General features: G+C 41.4%; 1 protein-coding gene and 1 long non-coding RNA gene across 5 annotated transcripts in view; one reads left to right on the top strand and one right to left on the bottom strand.

Annotated features, from left to right (window-relative positions):
- LOC120718210 (NLR family CARD domain-containing protein 3-like) overlaps window positions 1-27,984 on the top strand; it is a 104,186-nt gene that overhangs the window by 39,330 nt on the left and 36,872 nt on the right. Inside the window, exons 1-4 of one of the 4 annotated variants that reach the window (XM_040006635.1) lie at window positions 19,005-19,301; window positions 24,529-24,654; window positions 24,739-24,840; window positions 26,112-26,190. In XM_040006635.1, coding sequence (XP_039862569.1) covers window positions 24,578-24,654; window positions 24,739-24,840; window positions 26,112-26,190 — 258 coding nt within the window. In that variant the 5' untranslated portion in view covers window positions 19,005-19,301; window positions 24,529-24,577. Of the gene's footprint in view, window positions 1-19,004; window positions 19,302-24,332; window positions 24,655-24,738; window positions 24,841-26,111; window positions 26,191-27,984 lie in introns of those variants that run through there. The other 3 variants (XM_040006636.1, XM_040006639.1, XM_040006637.1) reach the window with 3 other exon arrangements.
- LOC120718211 lies at window positions 325-14,289 on the bottom strand. Its single transcript, XR_005692415.1, has 3 exons — window positions 14,059-14,289; window positions 5,481-5,484; window positions 325-335 (listed from the first exon to the last, which is right to left on the bottom strand). It is a non-coding gene; the product is annotated as an uncharacterized LOC120718211 (long non-coding RNA).

Raw genomic sequence — 27,984 nt, 5'->3', positions numbered from 1 at the left:
ATGACCAAAAAATGGTCAGAAATACCAGCATTATCAATGTCCATAGTACAAATATCCAAAGCATATGAGAGGACCCAATCCAAAGTATGGCCTTTACGATGAGTTGGTTCCCAGACCCACTGTGTAAGGTTAAAAGAGTCAATTAGGGCAAGAAAATCCTTGGCTAGGGGGTCATCAGCACAACAAATATGTATGTTAAAATCTCCAGTAATAAGAGCTTGGTCATAACTTAATAAAAATGAACCCACGAAGTCAGCAAATTCACAAATAAAAGACCTATTATATTTAGGTGGTCGATAAATCATAGCACATAGAATCGTTGGGGGTCCAGCAAGCTCCAATAATTGAACCTCAAAACTAGAATAGGTAGGAGAGGGCAGTTGCCGAACTTTAAGTTTGTTTTTAACAACAACAACAACAACAAACTTTATTTATAGAGCACATTTAAAAACAGCAGTATACCAAAGTGCTTAACATAAGAGACGTAAGAGTAACACGAGTATTATAACGCTTTAGCAAAGTATCAAATATACTCACAGGTCAATGCCACTAATAAACAGGGGTAATATAAAATGCATATCAAAATAAAAACATAATAAAAGCACAAGTCATAAAAAAATATGTATAAGAAAAAATAGAGTAAGTCTAAAAGTCAGGTGCGAGCATTAACAAGCAGGAAAGGCGAGATTAAACAAATAGGTTTTTAACCGTGATTTAAAAGATTGGATATAATCAGACGCCCGGATCACAATCGGAAGGTTATTCCACAACTCTGGTGCAGCCAGGGCAAACGCTCGGTCACCTCTAGACTTCAGCCGAGATCTAGGCTGCACCAAGAGTAACTGAGTAGATGATCTTAATGCTCTGGCAGGAACATACGATTTAAGGAGTTCCTTAAGGTAGCTCGGTGCTGTGTTGTTGGTAATTTTAAACGTGAGCAGCAGTATTTTAAATTGGATGCGGTAAAAACAGAGGCCATGCCTCCACCTCTTCCCGAGGGTCTCAGTGAACTGAAGAACACACAGTCCAGAGATAGTAGCTCTGAAAAGGAAGAGGACTCACCAGGACGAATCCAAGTTTCAGTCAATAACAGAGCATCAAGCCGAGAGGTGAGGAAGAGGTCATTTAAGATGAAGGTTTTATTCACCAGCGATCTTGCGTTTAATAAAGCCATCCGAGAGATTGGCATCTTATGTCTGCTGGAAGCACGTCTTAGCTGGCTTAAATACCTGTGCCGTACACCATCACTGGGGACCCAATCCAAACACGAACAGGCAGAGAAACCGGACAGGCTTGTTTACTGACCGGACAGATCCAGCGATGGTTGAGCAGCCTGAAGGATGATGGATCCCGAGCGGATGGAAGTCGTATAATCCCCGCGGTGGTGAGGGAATTAGCTGCAGCTGATATTTTAAGGTAAGCCTTAAAGCGAACCCGAAACCCACTCCATTTGCCCCGCTTCCTATAGCGCTTCTTAGGCGGGGAGCAGAGAGGGGAACCGTATGAACCAGTGGAAGAGATGATACGTGGAAAGGTAGCGTCTCCCAAATTCCAGCCTTGATCCAACCCAGCATTGGGGGGGAAAACGAAGATTTAACAGAGTATCCCGGTCATAAGTGATTAATGCATAACCATCTGGGGGGCATAGTGCCAGACATAGCTGGACTTGCCATCGGGCATACCAGGCATTTGCCCGGTGAGCCGATGGTAATTTCTCGTTTTAAATGGGCTGATGTTTTTTTGTTGTTGTCTTTTTTTTCCCGTAACAGTGTAAACTGTGAAAGGTGGCGGATTGGACAGATGCTGGCAGATGTGTAAAAATAACTCAGTTGTTTGGTAGTAGCTATGGTGGAGCTTTCACAGATTCAGTAAAATTAGCAAGTGGTGGAGGCCAGCAGGTGGATAAGGGAAAGGGGAGGGGGAGGAGGAGAGACCCACCGGTCCGACTGTCAGGTGAACTGAGCTTCAGGTAAGAAGTTATGACCTGCAGTCTATTTGGGTCAGATATAAGCCAAATTTAGGTGTAGTTTATTTTCGTTGTGCTAACTTTTTACAGTCAGTTACAATAACTCGTACTGTGTACAGCTGGGCGGGTGCTATGATGTGACTGGTGAACTTTTTATTTATTTTATTCATAAGGTTAGTTAGTAGAGTTGCAAACCGTCCGGTAAAAAACGGAATCCTCTATTCAGAGTTAATATTATGCATTTCGTATTGAGCTGAAAATAAACGCGATTTGTCCTGTACTTCAGCTACAATAAAAAAAATACAAAAAGCTGGAGTTATTCTGCGTCTTTACTCTGTCAGCTGCCTCTTCTTGTCTCTCTCCTCCCTCTCCTGCTGCTACTTCAATCACGAAACTGATCAATGATCAGCTGATCAGCGTTTCTGCCGCAAGTCCCGTCTCTCTTGGTTGTTTATCTCCCACTTTGCACCAGAAGGAGGAAATTAGCGGAGGTCGCGTTGAACAGCAGAAGTGCCTTTAAACTTGATGAGCTGTTGTTAGAATTTATTTAATATTACTTTCTAGGATCAGCTGATGTTTGTTGGAGCCACAGACGTAAAAGCTGCTGGTCATCGGTTTGGTTGTCTGGTGAGAGGGAAACATGAAGATGAAACCAGGAGATGTCCGTACTTAATCATCAGAGCTGAACAGGTGATGGAGAAACAGGTTTACCTTTTCGGTGACATGAATGGGTTGAAGGATAGTAACTGGATAGTAACCTTTTCTATGTAGCTGACAGCTGGTAACTGTGCAGGGGCGGGTCTAGCAAAGTTTTGCCATGGGGCCAGGTAGAGCATTAACAAGAAAAGGAGAGCACAAAGAAATACTTTTCTTTCTTATTCTCATTTAAAATGTCTCGCTTTTAACAAATAATTATCCGAATCTTACAACCAAAGTTTTCATCTGATGTCAAATGTATAGAAATCCATTATTGTGCATAGTAATTTTTTTCAGGGTCCCAACATAATTTCTTCAGATGAAAGTACTGTACATGATGCCAGTATTTTCCCACATTTTCTAGATTCTGTACACCAGTACTTTGTGCAAAATGCCATCAAAAAGTCAATTAAGTTTTATTCTTTCTCACCTGTCTTTCTATCTCCTTTCACTTTTTAAAGGTTGCCATGTTAGAAAAAATATTTTGCCCTGCCATGCTGTTTATTGATGTGGTAAATAAATAGTTTATGAAAATATCACTAAATCTGTCATTTATTATTTTTAATATTCAGTAATGGTCATGTCTCACCTCTAGTCTTCTCTGTCTTAATTTCAGGTTTCCACCATATGTTGTAGATAGTTCAGGAGGTTAACTCAACCAAGCAGTCTTTGGGTTTCGGCTAAGTACTGTTTAGAATACCAGAATAGGGAGGATGGTGTAGGTTTAAGTTTATTAGATGGATACATATGTACCAACAAGTCAGTGTACATCACTGTCACAACGACGTTTGTTTTCATTCAAAGGCTTTATGGTTTTTCCTATAGTACCTGGTGGGCCGGTCTCTAGTCAAAATGCCCGGGCTGATTTTTTGTACCAGTCCAGCCCTGGTGCCAGAAAGATAACAAAAAATAAACAAATATCAAGGAAAAGAGATCGACAACAGAGATGAGGACGGCCTGCCGTACACACTGGCGTCATCTTTGAACTAGAGATGGACCGATCAGATATTAAGCTTATCAGAGGGCAGTAAAGACCGCCAAAAACTCCTATTTTTCACAACTTATTGCTGTTAATTCACATAACCCTCGTGTTCTGTATAATATCATTAATTGTGTACTGAATGCAGAGGATCATGTTCTTTTGCAATCTTCTGAGGTTATGTGTAATAGGTTTCTTAATTTGTTTGTGGATAAGGTTGCCAGTTTGAGACCCTCCACTTTATCTTCTGTTGGCCCGGCTGTGCATGTTCCCTGTTTAAATTTGCTTATTGCTTTCCAACCAATTGTTTTACCTGAACTAGAGAAGCTTGTGTTAACTGCTAAACCGTGTGGTTCTCCGAATGATGTCGTTCAACCCTGTTTTCTGAAAGAGGTGTTTCCTACCAGTGGCGGTCCTAGCCTGTTTGGCGCCCTGGGCGAACACTCCCTCTGGCGCCCCCCCCCCCCCCCAAACATATTAAGGATTGTACATTAACATAAAACTGTTGTACACACACACATATGAAGAGAGAGCGAGTATGCATTGTATGCAAACGGCTACCAAACAGCCATCATAATTCATCATACAATGAGAACAGGACAAATCAACAACTGACAATGACTAATTAATATTAAAATCTGCAACATAATGTATTGTTTGGAGTTTAGTCTGTTACTGTTGCTATTTTTACAATTTCTTCTTGGAGCAACTGTAACGCACATAATTTCCTTAGGGATTAATAAAGTATTCTGATTCTGATTGTTTCAGGATGACCTGCCATTATCCAATGACACATCTGCTTACCTGTATCTTTTGCTCGTTTCTCCTCCTCTTCTTTTCTCCTTTTTTAAACCGAGCACCTGATGGCTTTCAACTTTTCTTGTCCATCTTCCATTGGTTTTAATTTTGCACTCCAGTATGAACACAAATCCCCCATATCGAGGATCACCACAACATAATCTAACACACCTACACCTTAGTTCACAGATTCACTTTGTCTAGGGTGCATTTCTGACATTTCACACAACCCAGGGTTCAAATCATGAATACATAATGGGCTTGGATTTACAACATTATGAATGAAATGTGCTCTATTTGGAAGCAGCCGGCCCTCTCCCCTTTCGACGGGTTGTGTGTGAGACTTTAAATCATCAAACTGTAAATTATAAATTTTAAATTGTTATTGATCCCTTTACTCCTGGTCCTAAAGTGTATATTTATTTTCTTACTCTTCTTATATTTATTGTTTGTTTACTTGCACTACTGTAACTGGAGCCTCGTCGTCTCGTCTCTATATACTGGACTGTATGTAGCAGAGATGACAATAAAGTTTACTTTGACTTCAGCAGCGAGCAGGCGCACAGAGGGGTCTCGCGCTCACTTTTCGCGTATAGAATTTCGAAAAAACATCAGTGCAAATTATAAGTCTGTATCATGATGTCTGGTGTTTTTGTGTTTGTTGGTTTGTTTTTAGTTTGTTTTATTTTGTGAGTTGGTTATTAGATGCTGCTCCAGCCGGTCAGAGAATCCCCCGCCGCCCCGCCCTCTCCTCCCTGTGCTGCAAGCAGCAAGCGCACCTCGCAAACGGATGGCGCCCTTACTCCCAGCAAATGGGCGATAGAAAACCGATCGGTGCCTATGCCATTCCCAATATGCGCTGGCATGACGTCGGGGCAGCATGAGTACAAGCATTTTTTTTTAAAAAAAATTTTTTTTTGCCGATGCCCGCGACGCTGCCCCCCAACACGATGCCGCCCCGGGCAACCGCCCGTGTTGCCCGTATCTAAAACCGCTACTGTTTCCTACTGTTGGACCACATATTTTGAACATAATCAATACCAGCCTTTTGTCAGGTCAAGTACCAAGTAAGTTTAAGCATGCAGTTATTTATCCCTTACTTAAGAAGCCAGGCTCAGATATTTCAGTAATGTCAAATTTTAGACCCATCTCTAAACTTCCTTTTCTGAGTAAGATCTTGGAAAAGGTTGTTCACACTCAGCTGATGGATTATCTAAACAACTCTCAAATGTTTGAAGTTTTTCAGTCTGGCTTTAGGCCGTTTCATAGCACAGAGACAGCTCTCATAAAGGTTGTGAACGATATCCTGGTAGCGACAGACTGTGGTAAACACGTAGTGCTTATACTACTAGATATGACTGCTGCATTTGACACAGTGGATCACGACCTGCTGATCTCTCGATTACAGCATTGTGTGGGCATTTCTGGCTTGGCACTCCTGTGGATAAAATCATATCTCTCAAACAGGAGCTTCTGTGTTAAGTTGGGCTCGTCATCGTCCTCTGTGGCCCCTCTGCCATGGGGTGTACCACAGGGATCTATTCTTAGGCCATTACTGTTTTCATTGTATCTCCTGCCACTGGGTGCAATCTTTCATAAACATAAAGTTTCATTTTATCTATATGCTGATGATTGCCAGCTTTATTTTCCTTTCAGTCATTCTGATAGCTCCCCACTTAGACTCCTGCTTGATTGCCTCAGTGATTTTAAGTCATGGATGGCTCAAAACTTTTTAAATTTTAATGAACGTAAAACGGAAGCAATTCTGTTTGGCTTGAATCGTTCCTCTGATATCCCTGATGTTGACCTTGCTGCTCTGACCCCTCACTTGAAGAGCTCGATTACCAATCTTGGGTTAAAAATCAACTCTGCACTTACCTTTGATGGCCACGTGAATGGGGTGGTGAAATCGTCATTCTATCAACTCGGGCGTCTGTCGAAGGTTAAACCTTTTCTTTCAAGGCGTGACTTGGAGACTGTTATTCAGGAGGAGGAGACCGAGCATTCTCTATCGTGGGTCCTAAGCTTTGGAATAATCTTCCTCTTCACATTAGGCAATCGACGTCAGTGCTGGTTTTTAAATCCAGATTGAAAACGCATTTTTATTCACTGGCTTTTGACTCAGTGGTTGACTGACTTGTATTTTATTGTTTTCGCTATGTTTATTATTTTATCGTATTTATTATTCTTATGGTATCTATTATGTTTCTATTGTTCAGCACTTTGGTCAGCCTTTTGTGTTTTTAAAGTGCTATATAAATAAACAATGATGATGATGATGATGATGATATTACGTATTGGTATCGGTCCGATACTGACGTAAATTACTGGCTCGGATATCAGAGAGAAATAAAAAATGTAATCCGATCCATTAAATATCAAAAAAGCACCTCACAAAACTTGCGACACGGCATAACTCAGCTCATAACCGTAGCACGTCGGAGCAATGTGCTCTCTTGATAGAGCGGCTGTGTGTATTTGGAGCCTCGCTACCAAACCAGCATTTCATCTCCGATGAAGTTATCCCAGAGAGAAGTAAAGCAAGTGTGTAAGTTCGTCTCTGAATGTTTGTAAAGCATTCCCACGTTAAGCTTAACAACCAATATATGGAGCGACTGCCTCTTCTCTCTCCTTCCCTCTCCTGTTGCTACTTCAATCATGAATCTGATCAATGATCAGCTGATCGGCTTTTCTGTCACGAGTCCGTCTCTCGTCTTTGTTTTTGGCCCACTTTGCACCAGAAAGAGGAAACCAGCAGCTGAATAACAGCAGCACGTTTAACCTTGATAAGCTATTGTTAGAATGTATTTAATATTACTTTCTACACCAGGATCCTTTTCTACATAGCTGACGGCTGGTAACTGTACAGGGGCTGATCTAGCAAAGTTTAGCCAGGGGGGCCGATAGGGCATTAACAGGGAAAAGGGGAGCACAAAGACATACTTTTCTTTCTTATTCTCATTTAAAATGTCTAGCTTTTAATAAATAATTATCTGAATCTTAAACCAAAGTTTTAATCTGATGTAAAATGTATAGAAGTTGTGAGATTATTCTGTTATCATATGTTATCTTATATCTGTAGTTAAAGTAGTTGAATTATGTTAACTGCTGTAGGTCATATAATTTCCTTTAGTTTAGATGGTGTGCTGTGTATGTAGTTTAGTTCTCATTATACTTTTGGGTTAAAAGAACATATTCATTTTGTAGTTCATTAGATAAAGTGTGCGTCACTCTGTATCCTTGATCTGCTGTGATTGTCTCACACTGTGTTCTTGACATGTTTTACTGCTGAATCATGAAAAGAAAGGTTGTATGCAGGAGACTCTGTGTCTAGGACAGGGGAGACAGACCACATTCCATACCCCCACCTTTACAGAGAGCAGAAAGACAGGGAGCCGAGGTCATAACTTAGGCGCCGTAACAGAGAAAGAATGTGAATGTTTAGGCTTTTACGACTAGGTGGGGGCCACTAGAGGCTATAAGAGCTTGAGTAACCCTCCACCATTTTGAGAAATGCGGCAACCCTCTGTCAGCATCTCTCCCGTCCGGACGTTCTTAAGTGTTGAATTGTATGGAAATAAATGATTGTTGATTGAGCATTTATACACCGAGTATTGTCCTTCCTTCAGCCCAAAGATTAAAAGAATTGGGAGATTCCAACAAAGGCCATTACTGTATATAGTAACTGTTAAGTCTAATAAGCTATACTACTTTTTCCTTTGGGAAGATACCATCTGTGCAGTCTGCAATTCTGTTGAAGAAAGATGTTGAATCTATTTAATTATTCTTGAAAAATAATTTATTCTGTGCATTTTTTTTCACACTGCATCAAATTAAAGTTGATTACGTCGATTAAGCATCATGAGGTGAAGGGTGGTTCCCTATTTTTTTTTGCTGGGAGTTGGCAACCCTATTAGTTAGGTTGCTTAATATTTCTGCTAAGTACTCTTTAAAATACCAGAATAGGAAGGATGGAGTAGGTTTAAGTTTATTAGATTGATCAGTATTGCTGAACTATGAAATATTTTGGGTGCAGTGTATTTTTTACATACAGGTATAACAGAATAGCTTTAGTGTTGTTGTTTATTTAAAGTTGAGTATGAACTTATACAAAATGCAGCAAGATATTAAAAAACTGTTTTATTGATTAAAAAACACACTACATTGGATTCATATCGGTATCGGCAGATATCAAAATTTATGATATCGGTATCGGACATAAAAAAGTGGTATCGTGCCATCTCTACTTTGAACGCTACCCCATGAAAATGAGAGTCTGCTGCTTCTACTTCTCTGAATCATGAAGACCAATCTCTTTATGAAAACAGTGTTGTTGGGTTAAGTTCACTTTGTATTTTGTTGTATGGTGCTCAAAGTCATCAACACATGTTTAGGAGGACGTTTCGCCAAACTGTGGAGCTCATACACGACTCACATGCCTGTACAAGCTCTGCATCTGTGATTTCCTGAAAACATGATCTATGTAACACATTCAGTGTTTTCTCTGAGATGTGGATAGTGTGGGTAAGACTTCTGACTCAGAAGTATATGTCACACTCAGAGACACAACAATGTCTTTATCAAATTCAAATTTTATTTGTCACATAAACAGTCATACACAGTACGATATGCAGTGAAATGCTTAGACAACTGCTCGTGACCTAAAGAAAAAAAGAAGAGGCTATGAATAAGATAGGAAATAAATATGAAAATTAAAAAGGGGTAAATTTAACTAGGAAGGAATAAAATAAAATAAAATATAAAAATTAAAGTTAAAAATGAAATAACTGTACAACACAAATTAGAATGAAGGGTAAATTTAACTGGGAAAGAATAAGATAAAATATATAAATTAAAGTTGAAAATAAAATATCTGTACAACAAAATACACAATACACAGTAAGGAAATATATAAGAACGTATGAAGACATATAAATATATATATATATATATATATATATATATATATATATATATATACACATATATACATATATATATATATATACATATACATATATATATATAGATATATATATATACATATATACATATACATATATGTACATATACATATATATATACATATATATATACAGTGGGGCAAAAAAGTATTTAGTCAGCCACCGATTGTGCAAGTTCCCCCACTTAAAATGATGACAGAGGTCAGTAATTTGCACCAGAGGTACACTTCAACTGTGAGAGACAGAATGTGAAAAAAAAATCCATGAATTCACATGGTAGGATTTGTAAAGAATTTATTTGTAAATTAGGGTGGAAAATAAGTATTTGGTCACCTCAAACAAGGAAAATCTCTGGCTCTCACAGACCTGTAACGTCCTCTGTAAGAAGCTTTTCTGTCCCCCACTCGTTACCTGTATGAATGGCACCTGTTTGAACTCATCATCTGTATAAAAGACACCTGTCCACAGCCTCAAACAGTCAGACTCCAAACTCCGCCATGGCCAAGACCAAAGAGCTTTCGAAGGACACCAGGAAAAGTATTGTAGACCTGCACCAGACTGGGAAGAGTGAATCTACAATAGGCAAGCAGCTTGGTGTGAAAAAATCAACTGTGGGAGCAATCATCAGAAAATGGAAGACATACAAGACCACTGATAATCTCCCTCGATCTGGGGCTCCACGCAAGATCTCATCCTGTGGGGTCAAAATGATCATGAGATCGGTGAGCAAAGATCCCAGAACCACACGGGGGGACCTGGTGAATGACCTGCAGAGAGCTGGGACCAAAGTAACAAAGGTCACCATCAGTAACACACTACAACGGCAGGGAATCAAATCCCGCAGTGCCAGACGTGTTCCGCTGCTGAAGCCAGTGCATGTCCAGGCCCGTCTGAAGTTTGCCAGAGAGCACATGGATGATACAGCAGAGGATTGGGAGAATGTCATGTGGTCAGATGAAACCAAAGTAGAACTTTTTGGTATAAACTCAACTCGTCGTGTTTGGAGGAAGAAGAATACTGAATTGCATCCCAAGAACACCATACCTACTGTGAAGCATGGGGGTGGAAACATCATGCTATGGGGCTGTTTTTCTGCCAAGGGGACAGGACGACTGATCCGTGTTAAGGACAGAATGAATGGGGCCATGTATCGTGAGATTTTGAGCCAAAACCTCCTTCCATCAGTGAGAACTTTGAAGATGAAACGAGGCTGGGTCTTCCAACATGACAATGATCCAAAACACACCGCCCGGGCAACAAAGGAGTGGCTCCGTAAGAAGCATTTGAAAGTCCTGGAGTGGCCTAGCCAGTCTCCAGACCTCAACCCCATAGAAAATCTGTGGCGGGAGTTGAAAGTCCGTGTTGCTCGGCGACAGCCCCAAAACATCACTGCTCTCGAGAAGATCTGCATGGAGGAATGGGCCAAAATACCAGCTACTGTGTGTGCAAACCTGGTAAAGACCTATAGTAAACGTTTGACCTCTGTTATTGCCAACAAAGGTTATGTTACAAAGTATTGAGTTGTATTTTTGTTATTGACCAAATACTTATTTTCCACCCTGATTTACGAATAAATTCTTTACAAATCCTACCATGTGGATTCATGGATTTTTTTTTCACATTCTGTCTCTCACAGTTGAAGTGTACCTCTGGTGCAAATTACTGACCTCTGTCATCATTTTAGGTGGGGGAACTTGCACAATCGGTGGCTGACTAAATACTTTTTTGCCCCACTGTACATACTGCCATCGGTGGAGGAAACATTGGGCAGATTGGCTGGTGCCAGCATATTCAGCAAGCTGGACGCTAACATGGGGTTTTGGCAGATACCTCTGACGGAAAACTCAGCCAAATACACCACTTTCATCACACCGTTTGGGCGTTATTACTTCAAGAGACTGCCCTTCGGGATTGCTTCAGCACCGGAGCATTTCCAGAACAGGATGGTCACAGAGGTCACAGATGGTATGGAAGGGGTGGTTTGCCACATGGACGACGTGCTGGTCTGGGGCAGAACGCAGGAAGAGCATGACTCTCGCCTACACGCTGTGCTGGGCAGGATCCAAAAAGCTGGCATCACCCTAAACATTAACAAGTGCGACATCGCGAAACAGCAGGTGACGTTTTTAGGGCATGTTCTCTCAGCCAGCGGTATCAGCCCTGACCCAAGCAAGACCCAGGCTGTGAGGGAGATGAAGGAGCCACAAAGTGTGAGTGAGTTAAGGAGCTTTCTGGGAATGGTTAACCAGCTTGGAAAGTTTATCCCACAGCTCGCAGAGAAGGACAAACCTCTAAGAGACTTACTGTCTAAGAAAAACTGCTGGAGATGGGACATTGACCAGGCTAGAGCATTTCAGAACCTGAAAGATGCGCTCACATCACCGCCAGTGTTGGCCATGTATGACCCAAGCCGTGACTGCAAGGTGTCAGCGGACGCATCATCGTATGGCTTAGGGGGTGTGTTGCTTCAAAGATGGGACGAGGAGTGGAGACCCGTTGCCTACGCGTCACGCTCCCTCACTGCAACAGAACAGAGATACGCTCAGGTTGAAAAGGAGGCTTTAGGTCTGACCTGGGCTTGTGAGCGGTTCCGCAACTTTCTTATTGGCAAACACTTTCAAATGGAGACAGACCATAAGCCGCTGCTAAGTCTGCTGGGGGCACAAACTCTGGATGCGCTCCCTCCCAGAATTCAACGCTTTAGGATGCGCCTCATGCGATATTCCTACTCGATTTCGCATGTACCAGGCAAACACCTGTGGACAGCTGACACGCTCTCACGATCTCCAGTGAAAGCAAAACAAACACTTCAAGACAAGGAGTTGTTGGAGAGCACAAATATTTACGTGGACATGTTGATGGACAATCTGCCAGCTAGCAACAATTTCTTGGAGCAGCTGAGAGAAGAGCTGAAGAGGGACAGCGTATGTGCTCGCGTGATGCAGCTGTGTGAGGAAGGATGGCCCACACATTTCAACAGCGAACCAGCGCTAAGACTGTACTGGGCAGAAAGGGCGTTCCTCACCGTACATGATGGTCTGCTAATCAAAGGGGACAGGTTGGTTATACCTGCAACTATGAGAAATGATGTGCTCACCAGACTACACGAAGGTCACCAGGGAGTGGTTAAGTGCAGACAGCGAGCACGACAGTCGGTTTGGTGGCCAGGGCTAAGCCAGCAGATAAATGAGCTTGTCCTTAACTGTCGGACATGTTGCCAAGTGAGAGAAAACCACACAGAACCGCTGATGCCATCACAGTATCCGGGGCGGCCGTGGCAAAAGCTAGGAGCCGATCTGTTTATGCTGAGAGGGAAAACCTACCTTCTTGTCGTGGATTATGCCTCAAGATTTGTTGAGATTGCCCCTCTCACACCTTCAAGATCAGAGGACGCGATCCATCATCTCAAAGGGATTTTTGCACGACATGGGATCCCCGAGCAGCTGGTAACAGATAATGGGCCACAGTTTTCAGGGGCAGCTTTTAAGACATTTGCAAAAGTGTATGGCTTCTGTCACATTACAAGCAGCCCGAAATATCCCCAAAGCAATGGCGAAGCCGAACGAGCAGTTAAGACTGTCAAGAATCTATTGCGGAAAGCTGTTGATCCACACTTGGCTCTGCTCGCTTACAGAGCCACCCCACTGCAGAATGGCTATAGTCCAGCCCAACTCTTGATGGGGAGACGGCTTCGCACCACAGTGCCAATACTGCCATCTCTGCTAGACCCCGCACTTCCTGATAGTGTGGCTGTCACCCGGAGGGAAAAGGAGAGGAGGACTAAAGAGGCACAGTCATATAACCTTCGTCATCGCGCACGCAGCCTCGACAGGCTCACTCCAGGCCAAGAAGTGTGGATAACAGACCAGAGAGCCAGCGGCACCGTTATTGGCAGCCACTCCACACCTCGATCATATCTCGTGGAGGGACCTCGTGGGACAATTAGGCGGAATCGTCGGCATCTTGTTCCCATGAAACACTCTCCAGACCAAACTGAGAGCAATAATGGGGAGCCAAAATCTGCAGAAGCCGGGGAGCAGTGCTCCACGGACATGCCAGAGACAGTTTCTCCAGAGCTTCCATCTACACCCAGAACCAGATCCGGAAGAGTGGTTGTGAGACCAACCAGATTGGACTTATAACGGATAAGATGGAAAGGACTGTTTTATATAAGAATACCCCTCTTTCGTAGTATTGTTTGCACAATATGGGTAAAAGTGTAAAAGCTAAAAGGTTGTCATTTTCAAGTATGCATGTTCAGAAGTTGGGAAATGCAGGGGGTGTGACAAGTTAGCATGTAAGAATGTGTGTTACTTAACGGGTTAATTAGAGTTAAGATTTTCATTATATAGTATTCCTTACAGGTAAGCGCAGGACCAGACCTTCCAGCCACAGAGGCAGAATAACCCTCTAAGGTCTGGTGAGTCAATGGTAGTCTACCCATTGATTCTAGAAAGGGGAGATGTGGTGTAATTGCATTGTACAGTAGATGTTAATGCAGCCGGTCAGTGTAGTTAGGCTGATGGCAGCTAGAGGGCAAGACCGGTGTGTTTCTGTATAGAATGTTATGTTATGTGGCGGCAGAGCAAGAACAAGAAAATAAAGGTGGTTATGAATCGTACAGTGGACCCGCGTATAATTGAACAACACGACACTGGTGTCGTACGGCTCCGGGTTGTTTGCTACGGCATTGATTAGCCTTCCTTCTATTGAAGAATAAAGGGCTTTGGCTGGATCTGCCCCTTTGAACTAGGTAACAGCCACGTCACCAGGCTCCTGATTGGTTGTCGCGGCGCGATTTGACGCTGGAGTTCAGATTTTTCCAACTCGAGCGGTGGACGCGAAACGCGCTTATGCACAAAATGCAACACATAAACTCACGCGCATGGTTTTTTTCACGAGTCAAACGCCTGAAACGCGCTATACTCACGCGCGTTTCAGGCGTTTTGGCGTTTTCGCGACGCAAATCTGCTTCCGAATTTTCGCGGGAGCCGCAATCGCGGGTCAGCGCGCCTTTCCATTGACTTTACATGTAAGCCTGACGCTCTGCCTGCCTCTATCGCGTTCGGTGTGAACACACCGTAAGAGGCACATCTTGCTAGTATATGATCAGACCTACTTTGCGTTCAGAGCTGCCTTAAATCTTCATGGCTCAGATTTGATGAGGTGCTGGAAACATCCTTCAGAGACATGACAGCATCACAGTTATGATGGGGATCTTCCAGTACATTAGCAATGGTGCTTTTTATTTGTTGCAGACATTTGAACTGTGTTTATTTAAAGTGAAAATGACAACTTCATACCAGGAACAAAAAAAAGAGGATTAAAGTGATAAGATCACATCAGTGTTTTGACGTGGATGGTAGTGAAAGCAGAAAATGACAAATGTAGTTCAGCAGCAGCGTTTAACACATAAACTCCGTTTAGAAGTTAAAAACAGCAGTCTTCTCTGTGCTGCTGTGTTGGTCTCCTATAAAAACAGAGCTTTGAATAACCCACACTGTGAAAATATTTCTGAATGGAGTCAGAATAACACATCTGAGGGAGACTGTTTGCTTTAAGCTGCTCTCACATAAACACTGGACTCTCATAGCTGTGTCACACCTGTTTATGGACAAAGTCGTGTGGTCATGAGAGTCATGTGCTGACATACTATTTTAATGTTTAACAGGTGTATCTGGAAGGGGAGGGATAACCATTGAAACAGCTCACATTCAGCTATCACACCTTTTCTCCTCATAGGGGTAAAAAAGTTTTTACTGTCCCCCTTTCCTGAGGAAAAGAAGCCAAATGCCAGCACACATCTGAGAGCGCATGTGGAGTGTGTAATCTGAAGGGTTAAAGAAATAAGCTGTTTTACTTTATCAATTGCCGGACGCATTAATGAATCTTTTACAGTGACTTGCCTAATTTCGAGTTAGGGCTGATACAAGTGCAGGTTGGTTTCCCTTATATACATAACTTGTTATTTTACTGGAAAGAAATATTTATGTAAATTTCAAAATATTCTTCTAACTTTTTTTCTACATTCAGAATGTTATTGGGTTTTTTTTTCATGAATGCTGTTAAAAATTGACTTGACCCAACACAAATAATAACTGGTTGATTACTTTACATAATTTCAGTTGAGGTGTGGAAATGTGCTAGCATGTTCTTTTAACATTTCATGAAACATGTACTTATGCTTATAGAAGGATAGGTTCACACATTTTTTGTGCATGTCTCTTTGAGAGGTATTTTGATATGTAAGTGTTAAAATAGAAGTGATCACACTTTTGTTTAATCATTTTTTTGAACTTCCATGTCTGAGTCCAGGCTCTGCACAAGTCATACCACTGAAGACCAGTAACATGAAGCTGGCCTTGTACCTGCCAGTAGTAAGCATGACTTAATTAAAAAATCCAATTTGACATCTGCAAATACTTTCAGTTGATACAACTTTTTACATTTGGACATTATGCTTGGAGGTTATGCTTGATTTCCACAGCATGTGCTAGTTCTAGACATGGCTCATGGTAACGAATCAATTTGTGGGCCATATAACTGCAAACTTTACAAATGCAAATGTCCCTCTTCAGTGAATACCCACACACATTGCGTTGGTGACAGATGACGGGTATTAAGAGGAAGACACGGAAAAGGTGAAGCATTCTTATGTAACTCTAGGCATCAGATTAGGGGTTCAGGCTGCTGTAGGACAATACGTTTCCTGTCTGCACTAGTCCAAATTTAGATCCGACAAGTGGTTTCTCCATACTCATGCCCATTGTTTTCACTGGTGGCATATGCAGCGGGTCAAAGTCACTGTATGCCTCTGCTACCTGAAGCACTGACAGGTCAGGAAGAGGGCTAATCATTCTTCTGAAGAAATTTCAATTCAATTCAATCTTATTTATATAGCGCCAAATCACAACAAAAGTCGCCTCAAGGCGCTTCATAGATACAGAGAAAAACCCAACAATCATATGACCCCCTATGAGCAAGCACTTTGGCAACAGTGGGAAGGAAAAACTCCCTTTTAACAGGAAGAAACCTCCGGCAGAACCAGGCTGCGACCGGTTGGGGTGAGAGAAGGAAGACAGGATAAAAGACATGCTGTGGAAGAGAGACAGAGGTTAATAACAGATATGATTCAATGCAGAGAGGTCTGTTAACACATAGTGAGTGAGAAAGGTGACTGGAAAGGAAAACTCAATGCATCATGGGAATCCCCAGCAGCCTACGTTTATCGCAGCATAACTAAGGGAGGATTCAGGGTCACCTGGTCCAGCCCTAACTATATGCTTTAGCAAAAAGGAAAGTTTTAAGCCTAATCTTGAAAGTAGAGATAGTGTCTGTCTCCCGAATCCAAACTGGAAGCTGGTTCCACAGAAGAGGGGCCTGAAAACTGAAGGCTCTCCCTCCCATTCTACTTTTAAATACTCTAGGAACAACAAGTAGGCCTGCAGTGCAAGAGCAAGTGCTCTAATAGGGTGATATGGTACTACAAGGTCATTAAGATAAGATGGGGCCTGATTATTTAAGACCTTGTATGTGAGGAGCAGGATTTTGAATTCAATTCTGGATTTAACAGGAAGCCAATGAAGGGAAGCCAAAACAGGAGAAATATGCTCTCTCTTTCTAGTCCCTGTCAGTACTCTTGCTGCAGCATTTTGGATTAGCTGAAGGCTTTTCAGTGAGTATTTTGGACATCCTGATAATAATGAATTACAGTAGTCCAGCCTGGAAGTAATAAATGCATGAACTAGTTTTTCAGCGTCACTCTGAGACAGGATATTTCTAACTTTAGAGATGTTGCGCAAATGGAAGAAAGCAGTCTTACATATTTGTTTAATATGTGCGTTGAAGGACATGTCCTGGTCAAAAATGACTCCCAGGTTCCTCACAGCGTTACTGGAGGCCAAGGTAATGCCATCCAGAGTAAGAATCTGGTTAGATCTGATATTTCTAAGATTGTCAGGGCCGAGTACAATAACCTCAGTTTTATCTGAATTAAGAAGCAGAAAGTTAGCGGCCATCCAGGTGTTTATGTCTTTATGACATTCCTGCAGTTTAACTAATTGGTGTGTGTTATCTGGCTTCATAGATAGATAGAGCTGGGTGTCATCTGCATAGCAGTGAAAATGTATGCTATGTCTTCTAATGATGCTGCCTAGGGGAAGCATGTATAGTGTAAACAGAATTGGTCCTAGCACTGAACCCTGTGGAACTCCATAATTAACCTCTGTGTGTGAAGAGGACTCTCCATTTATATGTACCAATTGGAGTCTATTAGATAGATATGATACAAACCACTGCAGCACAGTACCTGTAATACCTACAGCATGTCCTAATCGCTCTAATAGGATATTATGGTCAACAGTATCGAACGCTGCACTAAGGTCTAGCAGGACAAGCACAGAGAGAAAGAAAGTGTTCCTTTGAATAAAACATATCACACAAGCGTATTATATTGACACCACAATGTGTGAGGCAGAAAAACAGCAAAAAGTTTCTGTGTTGACAATATTTACTCTAATCCTTCTCTACAGACTTGGCCCTGTACAAGCTTAACTACCAGCATCTTTGCATGTGGACCTGGTTTTATACCCAGTGAAGTTGAGAACTACAGATCCAGAGTAAAGGTTAGGTGCAATGTAATTTTTATTTTTACAAATACATTATAGTCATACTTGAGGACTGTCAATATAATAAACGTAGCTCAGAGCTAGCTATTACTGTTTGACAGGCATTTAAATTAACTATCCAGTAAGAAACATACACATGTGCACCACTTTAAAAGTTACATCTGTCCGAGGTTTGTGCCATTGCTGTTCTGATTAAGTACAGGTGTAAACCGGAGGAACCACTGGCACACTGAGCTGGGAGAAGTGGGCTGTCTGGAACAGCAAACCAACTGCATGGTTGCCATGTGCAAGCCACACAGGAGCACCTGCACATAATCATAATTACAGGAACTGCATTGTGGAGGACTACCTGGGGATGGGTGATTTTCAGTCACTGGTGCAGGGTGGTGGCTTGAGGGGCAGTGCCAGGGAGGCTGGCAGGGAAGCTGAAAGCAATTTAATAATTATGCTCTCCCTCTTACCGTGATGCCGGGAGGAAGGAGGAACAGGTCGAGACAGCTGGAAAGCTGTCAGGATAAGAAACTAAATAAATAAAATACAAAATTGTAAATAAAACCAATCACAAACAGTGTCTTGGGGTCTTACTGTGATCAAGCCATATTTTGCACAAACTGAACAGCTTGAACTGCAAACTTTCAGAACACTTCAAGTCGATCTCAGTCAGATTACCAGTGCTGCCCTATTTTACACTATGAGGCTTGTCGTGCTACTTCATGGATCTGAAGCAAAAAGCTGGTACAGTAATCTCTCCAGTTACCCTGTCTGTTTGACACTAACAACAACAAACACAGATTAAAGCAATAAGTACAAATAGAAATTTAAACCTGTATGATCAAATCTTACTCTTGAAATTATATCATTTTCCACTTTACTTCTATAACTTCTTTTACATCTGTATACTATTAACACAGAACACAATACCTGCTTCCTGTATTTACATCATCCAATCAGCGTGCTGAACATTCTCACGTGGTTTGCAGTGACGCGTTTAGGTTCGCTTGGAGTTCATTTTGATTTTTCTCCGTGTGAAAACCGCAGGATAAAGCTATAAGTTGACAAACTCGTCGGGTGAATCGGACCAGAGTAAACGAACTACATGTGTGAAAATTCCACGAAAGAGTGCCTCCGTACACAGATACATCATCATCATCAGGAGGGGCGGGTTCCTTGGCAGCTGAGATGACGCTAACAGCAATCTCTCTAGGTGTTTCCTTCCTGCTCAAAGTTTCTTCTTCCTGAGGTTACTGTCTGATGATCGTGTCCGTGTGAAGGTAATGTTAGCAGTCTGTAATGTTTTCCTGGCTAACATTAGCTGTGTGCAGAAAGTTATTCAGGCTGATGATATTTCAACCAGCAGTTCGTAGCTGCTGACTGTAGTATAGAGACTTCTGGTAGACCTTAAATGCCATTACTTAGCTTGGCTCTTAGCTTTCCTGTCAGCTTGGCACAGTTTAGAAATGCAGTGAGACCTCATAACACGAAGCCAACATGACTTTATCAGTCCTGTATCAGTGAACTAATTAGCTTCCTCTGCTCTCACAGGGGCATGAGTCTATGCACCGCTGATACCTACAGTACAGTATCCATTAGACTGCCTTCAGACAGCGAAGCCTGTAACAAAACAGGTTATTGAGTATACTGAGACCATTTAAGGAAGATCGCATATGACTCACAGTTTACAGCTCAACGGAAGAATTCAGATGTTGAGATGCAACATATTTAAAATAGAATTTTTACCTTTTTCTTGCTTAGCTTAGTATTTTGAAAATATTACAGCTTGTTTTCTCTTCTTTTAACGGTCTTAAAATATTCAGTTGCCCTTTTTAAACAATAGAATAGCTACACTCTTGTTTTCACCACAAATGTTTAACAGAAATGCTATTACCTGGTTTGTTTTGATATGGCTGCATATCTTAAGGGCGGTTGCACTGAGTTATGCTGAACTCTCTGGATTTACTGTGTGAGAATGCTGGGCAGTATGCACAAAAAATAATCTGTTTTTATTTCTATTTCATATATAAGGATAACAATACATTTCATTATTTCTATTTTATATCTAATATCTCTGCTTTTCTTTATCTATATGGGTAACACCCCCTCCAATCCATTATCAGAATAGTTGTCCAAGAGCCAAGGAGCACTTGTGGAGAGTTATACAGGGAATGCAGAATTATTAGGCAAGTTGTATTTTTGAGGAATAATTTTTTTATTGAACAACAACCATGTTCTCAATGAACCCAAAAAACTCATTAATATCAAAGCTGAATGTTTTTGGAAGTAGTTTTTAGTTTTAGCTATTTTAGGGGGATATCTGTGTTTGCAGGTGACTATTACTGTGCTGGCAACTTAACAAAAAACAAATATATACCCATTTCAATTATTTATTTTTACCAGTGAAACCAATATAACATCTCCACATTCACAAATATACATTTCTGACATTCAAAAACAAAACAAAAACAAATCAGCGACCAATATAGCCACCTTTCTTTGCAAGGACACTCAAAAGCCTGCCATCCATGGATTCTGTCAGTGTTTTGATCTGTTCACCATCAACATTGCGTGCAGCAGCAACCACAGCCTCCCAGACACTGTTCAGAGAGGTGTACTGTTTTCCCTCCTTGTAAATCTCACATTTGATGATGGACCACAGGTTCTCAATGGGGTTCAGATCAGGTGAACAAGGTGGCCATGTCATTAGTTTTTCTTCTTTTATACCCTTTCTTGCCAGCCACGCTGTGAAGTACTTGGACGCGTGTGATGGAGCATTGTCCTGCATGAAAATCACGTTTTTCTTGAAGGATGCAGACTTCTTCCTGTACCACTGCTTGAAGAAGGTGTCTTCCAGAAACTGGCAGTAGGACTGGGAGTTGAGCTTGACTCCATCCTCAACCCGAAAAGGCCCCACAAGCTCATCTTTGATGATACCAGCCCAAACCAGTACCTCCACCTCCACCTTGCTGGCGTCTGAGTCAGACTGGAGCTCTCTGCCCTTTACCAATCCAGCCTCGGGCCCATCCATCTGGCCCATCAAGACTCACTCTCATTTCATCAGTCCATAAAACCTTAGAAAAACCAGTCTTGAGATATTTCTTGGCCCAGTCTTGACGTTTCAGCTTGTGTGTCTTGTTCAGTGGTGGTCGTCTTTCAGCCTTTCTTACCTTGGCCATGTCTCTGAGTATTGCACACCTTGTGCTTTTGGGCACTGATGTTGCAGCTCTGAAATATGGCCAAACTGGTGGCAAGTGGCATCTTGGCAGCTGCACGCTTGACTTTTCTCAGTTCATGGGCAGTTATTTTGCGCCTTGGTTTTTCCACACGCTTCTTGCGACCCTGTTGACTATTTTGAATGAAACGCTTGATTCTTCGATGATCACGCTTCAGAAGCTTTGCAATTTTGAGACTGCTGCATCCCTCTGCAAGATATCTCACTATTTTTGACTTTTCTGTGCCTGTCAAGTCCGTCTTTTGACCCATTTTGCCAAAGGAAAGGACGTTGCCTAATAATTATGCACACCTGATATAGGGTGTTGATGTCATTAGACCACACCCCTTCTCATTACAGAGATGCACATCACCTAATATGCTTAATTGGTAGTAGGCTTTCGAGCCTATACAGCTTGGAGTAAGACAACATGCATGAAGAGGATGATGTGGACAAAATACTCATTTGCCTAATAATTCTGCACTCCCTGTAGAAAGGAATCAGCATGTATAAGTGTTTCAATGCACTTAACCACCATCGACCGTATGAATGCTCACCACACATGATTCCATAGCGGAAGAAACAGCATGTTGAAGTGTGTTTTTGAAGTTTACTGATCAACATTTAGACAAGCCTGTGAAATGCTAGAAGAATAAAGTCTGATCATGTGAGACCAAAACTGAACTCTTTGGATGCCACACCATGTTTTGAGATCAAAAGGCACTCCATATCACCCAGTGAAGTCTGGAGGTGGGAACATCAAGCTGTGGGGCTGTTTTTCAGCATATGACACTGGCAAGCTTTATATAATTGAATGGAAAATGTATTGAGACATTCTTGATTTTAAAAAAAAATCTGCTGCCGCCTACCAGGATGATGAAGATGAAACCAGTGTGAACATTTCACCAGGACAATGATCCCAAAAAGAGATTCAATGAAACTGTCAGTTGGTTTTGGAGACAGAAAATTAAGATGCTAGAATAAACCAGCCAATCACCTGACCTTAATCCAACTGAAAATCTATGGAAAGAACTAAAGCTCAGAGTTCATGGAAAGGCTCCACTAAACCTTCAGGATTTGAAGACCTTGTTTAAGAAAAATTAAACAAACTTTTCACATTGCGAGTCTAGCTTTTTCTTGTTGCGTTTGTATGCTTAACAAACTGATCCAAACACTTTCATCCTTGAAAGATTCTCCCTGTTAGTGTATAGTGTGGCGTTTGTACTACACATTTTTTTTTTTTTTATTGCAAGAATGATACCCATCATTAATTTCAAAACTTATAGTGGTTAGATAGTAAAGTCTGTCATACACTTGTTCTTGTGGATGCACCCGTTCATTGCACCCCTCACAGAGAGTGACTGAAGCTGCAATGGCTATCGCTGCTTTGACCAAGAAGATGTGGATATGAAAACAATGATTGTACAGCACTTGTCTCAGAGTTCCTGATGACTTCAATTCACCCCCTTCAATGCAATGCCAGTCCTTCTTGCTCTGCCAGTAAACTCCAGAAAATACTGTTATGGTTTAAAGGTCTCATTAAAGTCTATAGACTTCTCAATGTCTGTTATTATGTGTGACATTGCCCTAACATCAACCACAAGTCCTTTGTTTCAATCCGCAAACTTAGAATTCACCTATCTTGAATGCTAATGTGTTGTCTTCAGTGCCAGTTGTTTGTTTTGCATTGGCTTTCTTTCTTCATCTCCAGTTTGAATCTTTATGAGTGGAAGGAAAAAAAAAATGTGCAGCACCATTTCTGTCCTCTGGACTTGCCAGGTTATTTATTTTTTTTGGCCACAATTATATCAGGTTAACATTACTTTACATTACCTCCTTCTATTTGTCTGTCCTTCTTACTGGGACACTTTGCCATAGTCTTCTTCATTTTTGTCATCTTTTTCATTGTCTTAATCCTCATTGGCCTCTCTCTTCCTTTAGAGGCACGGGTGGGGAACTCCAAGCCTCAAGGGCCGGTGTCCTGCGGGTTTTAGATCTGTCCTTGATCCAACGCAGCTGATTTAAATGACTAAATTACTCCCTCAACATGTCTTGAAGTTCTCCAGAGGCCTGTAATGAGCTAATCATTTGTTTGACCCAGGGTGATATCTAAAACCTGCAGGAAACCAGCCCTTGAGGTCTTGAGTTCCCCAGCCCTGCTCTAGAGGTGCCCCAGGAACTTTGCCTCACATAACACATAGTTTTTGTCATCTCTGTAGATGTATAATCTGTGTTAACTGCTCCTTTCTGGACCCATAACCTGTTGGCACAGCCATCATAATTTGATTTTTTTAAATTTAATTTATTACACATGCACACTCACACATGTCATAGGTCAAAGTGTAAGTGTAAGAGCACATCCCCAACAATTTGTGCAAAACTTAACAAAAGCTGAGTGTCTCACTTTCAAGTCTTTGTTTATAATTAAACTATGACTTGAATATGGTTTTGGTGAACACCTCAAATAAAAACAGCTTCTATGTCAATCCACTGAAGTTGATCAATAAATCCTCTAAATGTTTCATTGAGGCTGCAAAAAGTTTTAAAATGTTTAAAGTATCACCACACTTTAGAAATACTCAATTAAAGTGTGACTGCATTTAGAGTATGACTTCCGTTATATGCGTACATACTCATATAAGTTCTCAGCTGTGCTCTAATATTAATGTCACTGTAGTTTTCCGCGTGAGTCCATGGAGTTAACAACAGTTCAAAATCAGGACTTAATCTCTGATCATAAATAGTTATACAGAAGAAGTTCTCAGAGCTGCTATCAGTTTTCTGAATCCTCCTTTTTTCTGATCCTAAACACCACATTTAAAAGTTTGATTCTGTTCATCTGGACGTGGTGTTTTCATTGGGAGAAACGTTTCGTCACTTAACCAAGTGACTTCTTACGTCTCGGGTGACTGCAGGTTTCCCCAACCTTAAACAGTACATTTGCATAAACAATGAAACCAGCCCACTGAATGAATAAGGGGCTGTGAGGTCAGTTTCTTGATCATTAATATGCAAACAGTCATGATCATTGATCAAAGACCATTGATAAATAGCCATGAGTACCATTCACAGAGAGTTGGGGAATGGCTGCAATCACAACATTGTAAGATGGCAAAAGATGTACCCTTAGGCCCCCTCCTTGACATGGTCTTTCCCTTTTCATGTAAATGGCCGCCTTGTCTTGAGAAGGCCAGCTGTGGCAGAAAAGAAGCAGCTGATATGTGGACAGCACACACGATGAAAAGTAGGATTTCAATTGATGTGCACATGAATGATTTGTGTTTTCTCTGCAGGCAAAGGTAAAAAATATGTGTGAGCTGATGTGGATGTGAATTCAGCAGCATGGATCAGTGTGAGGACATAGAGGAGGGAGTCCCTCCCTCTAAAAGAGACAGAGAGAGCCAGGACAAAGGTCAGAGGTGAGATGATCATCTCTAAATGTCCATGACTCTTCTCCATGTCACAGATCAGCACTCACATCACTACACCATCATTATTCACAGGAACCAACCTGGACCTGAACCCAGCTGTTTTTCCTTCAAGAGTGACCAGTCGATTCCTTTTTATATTGGGTTTAAAGAAGGCTGCTGTTCTCCTGCAGAGAGGTAATGTGTGTCTTAATGCTTTTGGTGAGTTGGTGTCTGTGAATAAATCCTCCATCATGTTTAATGTCAGCTCAGCTCTTTCTTACACACATTTTTACACACATTGTCCTGCTGACAAGTTTGTTTTTATGGAGGTTTGTGGATTCTTGCAGGGATAAAATCAAGAGCAGTTCAATTCAATTTATTTATATAGCACTCTTCACAGGATAAAAACCACAAAGTGCTTCACAGTCATATAAAACAGATATACATAAAATACACCAAAAATCAAACATACAGCAAAAAATCTAATTAAAAGCCAATCTAAATAAATGAGTCTTAAACTGCTTTTTAAAAGAATAAATATAAGCAAGAGCATTAATGGTGAGCACTGAACATTTAATCTAAAACCAGAAGAAAAAAGTTTAGACTTTGTTTTGTCTAGAAACTGGTGTACTATAGTACAGTAAGTCCCTCAGTTCCAGCCTTCGTGTACATCCCCTCAGTGGCTTTAAATTGAAGCCAAGTTGATACTCATGTGTTTGTCTGCTTTAACAGAAAGAAATGGCTAATTAGAATAGTTACCTGTAAATATATCCAAAGATGAGTTACACAGGTTACCCGAGTTATCGGATAATTATATTTCTGTGAATGTGTTTCTGTGGTTGTCACTCACTCTTATTCAGTTTCCTGTTAATGAGCTAACAGAGAACAGCTTTTCTGCTGTTACTAAAGAAAATATTTCCCATCAATTTGTCAAAATGATAACTTAACTTTATGGTGACCTTTGAAGTTGCCCTATGGCATAGGCCCAATCCAGATCAGTCAAATGTGGCATGGTTTTAGCCAACCCCAACTGACCACTGTAGCAGGGTCCATGCTCACAGGCACCAGTCAGCTTCTGATTGTCAGTATCTGGGATACCAAAACCTCAAAACGGTAGTCAATAGCAGAATAATCTGTTTGAAATTAGCAGAGAAGACTTGGTAAGTTTTTCACTCATATACTCAACTATGCTGCTCAACCTATACCATGTTTGGCAGCACAGCATGACATGAACTTTGTGTTAGTGTTTTGAAAAACACGAGTCGTAAAGAATGCAAAAAGCCACTGACCTTCACTTAACTGTCTTTGCGTCAGATACTACAAGGCACTTTTAGAGCCCCAAGCATTCGCAGGAGACAGCTGTGTTGCTTTTATTTATTTATGTTTTCTTAAGGCACTGAGAACCATAAGCATCCTGGATAGCCAGCTCTATGTTTTCTCATTTATTCTTTACAATTCCTCCACAGGGTGGACCAGCAGAGCTCAGAGGTTCCCAGTGATCAGTCTGCCCAGCAGCATCAAACACAGCTGGACTCCATATTTATGGTCTGTACATGTACAACTGCTACAATACTACAATTCTTTTCTGTTCACTCATCTCCATGCTGGGTGTGTGGATTGTGTTGTAGTTTAGGAGATAGAGCCAGTTGCCTAGTTGTCTGCAGTAGTGGAGATGAGGTGAAGAAAATTGTATGAACAACCAGGCATGACCTATAGAGCAACACACACACACACACACGCAGCACACACCTCATTGAATGGTTTTACTTCATTTTTACTACTTTCTACATTGCAGATATATACTGAAGACATCAAATACAGTGTCTTGAAAAGTATTCGACCCCCTTGAACTTTTCCACATTTTGTCACATTACAGCCACAAACATGAATCACTTTTATTGGAATTCCACGTGAAAGACCAATACAAAGTGATGTACACGTGAGAAGTGGAACGAAAATCATACATGATTCCAAACATTTTTTTACAAATAAATAACTGAAAAGTGGGGTGTGTGTAATTATTCAGCCCCCTGAGTCAATACTTTGTAGAACAAGCTTTTGTTGCAATTACAGCTGCCAGTCTTTTAGGGTATGTCTCCAGCTTTGCACATCTAGAGACTGAAATCCTTGCCCATTCTTCTTTGCAAAACAGCTCCAACTCATTCAGATTAGATGGACAGCGTTTGTGAACAGCAGTTTTCAGATCTTGCCACAGATTCTCGATTGGATTTAGATCTGGACTTTGACTGGGCCATTCTAACACATGGATATGTTTTGTTTTAAACCATTCCATTGTTGCCCTGGCTTTATGTTTAGGGTCGTTGTCCTGCTGGAAGGTGAACCTCCGCCCCAGTCTCAAGTCTTTTGCAGACTCCAAGAGGTTTTCTTCTAAGATTGCCCTGTATTTGGCTCCATCCATCTTCCCATCAACTCTGAGCAGCTTCCCTGTCCCTGCTGAAGAGAAGCACCCCCAGTTGTTAACAATGGCTTTCTTCTTGCCACTCTTCCATAAAGGCCAACTTTGTGCAGTGCACGACTAATAGTTGTCCTATGGACAGATTCCCCCACCTGAGCTGTAGATCTCTGCAGCCCGTCCAGAGTCACCATGGGCCTCTTGGCTGCATTTCAGATCAGCGCGCTCCTTGTTCGGCCTGTGAGTTTAGGTGGACGGCCTTGTCTTGGTAGGTTTACAGTTGTGCCATACTCCTTCCATTTCCGAATAGTCGCTTGAACAGTGCTCTGTGGGATGTTCAAGGCTTGGGAAATCTTTTTGTAGCCTAAGCCTGCTTTAAATTTCTCGATAACTTAATCCCTGACCTGTCTGGTGTGTTCTTTGAACTTCATGGTGTTGTTGCTCCCAATATTCTCTTGGACAATCTCTGAGGCCGTCACAGAGCAGCTGTATTTGTACTGACATTAGATTACACACAGTAATCACTCTATTTAGTCATTAGCACTCATCAGGCAATGTCTATGGGCAACTGACTGCACTCAGACCAAAGGGGGCTGAATAATAACGCACACCCCACTTTGCAGTTATTTATTTGTAAAAAATATTTGGAATCATGTATGATTTTCGTTCCACTTCTCACGTGTACACCACTTTGTGTTGGTCTTTCACGTGGAATTCCAATAAAATTGATTCATGTTTGTGGCTGTAATGTGACAAAATGTGGGAAAGTTCAAGGGGGCCGAATATTTTTGCAAGCCACTGTATATGAAGAAAGATGTCAAAGTATCCACCCTTTGGCACTATAAACCCTTGGTCTTTTCTCAATGAGCTTCAGTCACCTGTGTAAGGTTTTCACTTACACTTGTTTCTTGTCATGGTTCATTTGT

Source organism: Simochromis diagramma, unplaced genomic scaffold (assembly GCF_900408965.1).
Source record: "Simochromis diagramma unplaced genomic scaffold, fSimDia1.1 OVJJ01000520.1, whole genome shotgun sequence".
Taxonomy (NCBI): domain Eukaryota; kingdom Metazoa; phylum Chordata; class Actinopteri; order Cichliformes; family Cichlidae; genus Simochromis; species Simochromis diagramma.
This window is presented reverse-complemented; position numbering and strand designations above follow the sequence as displayed.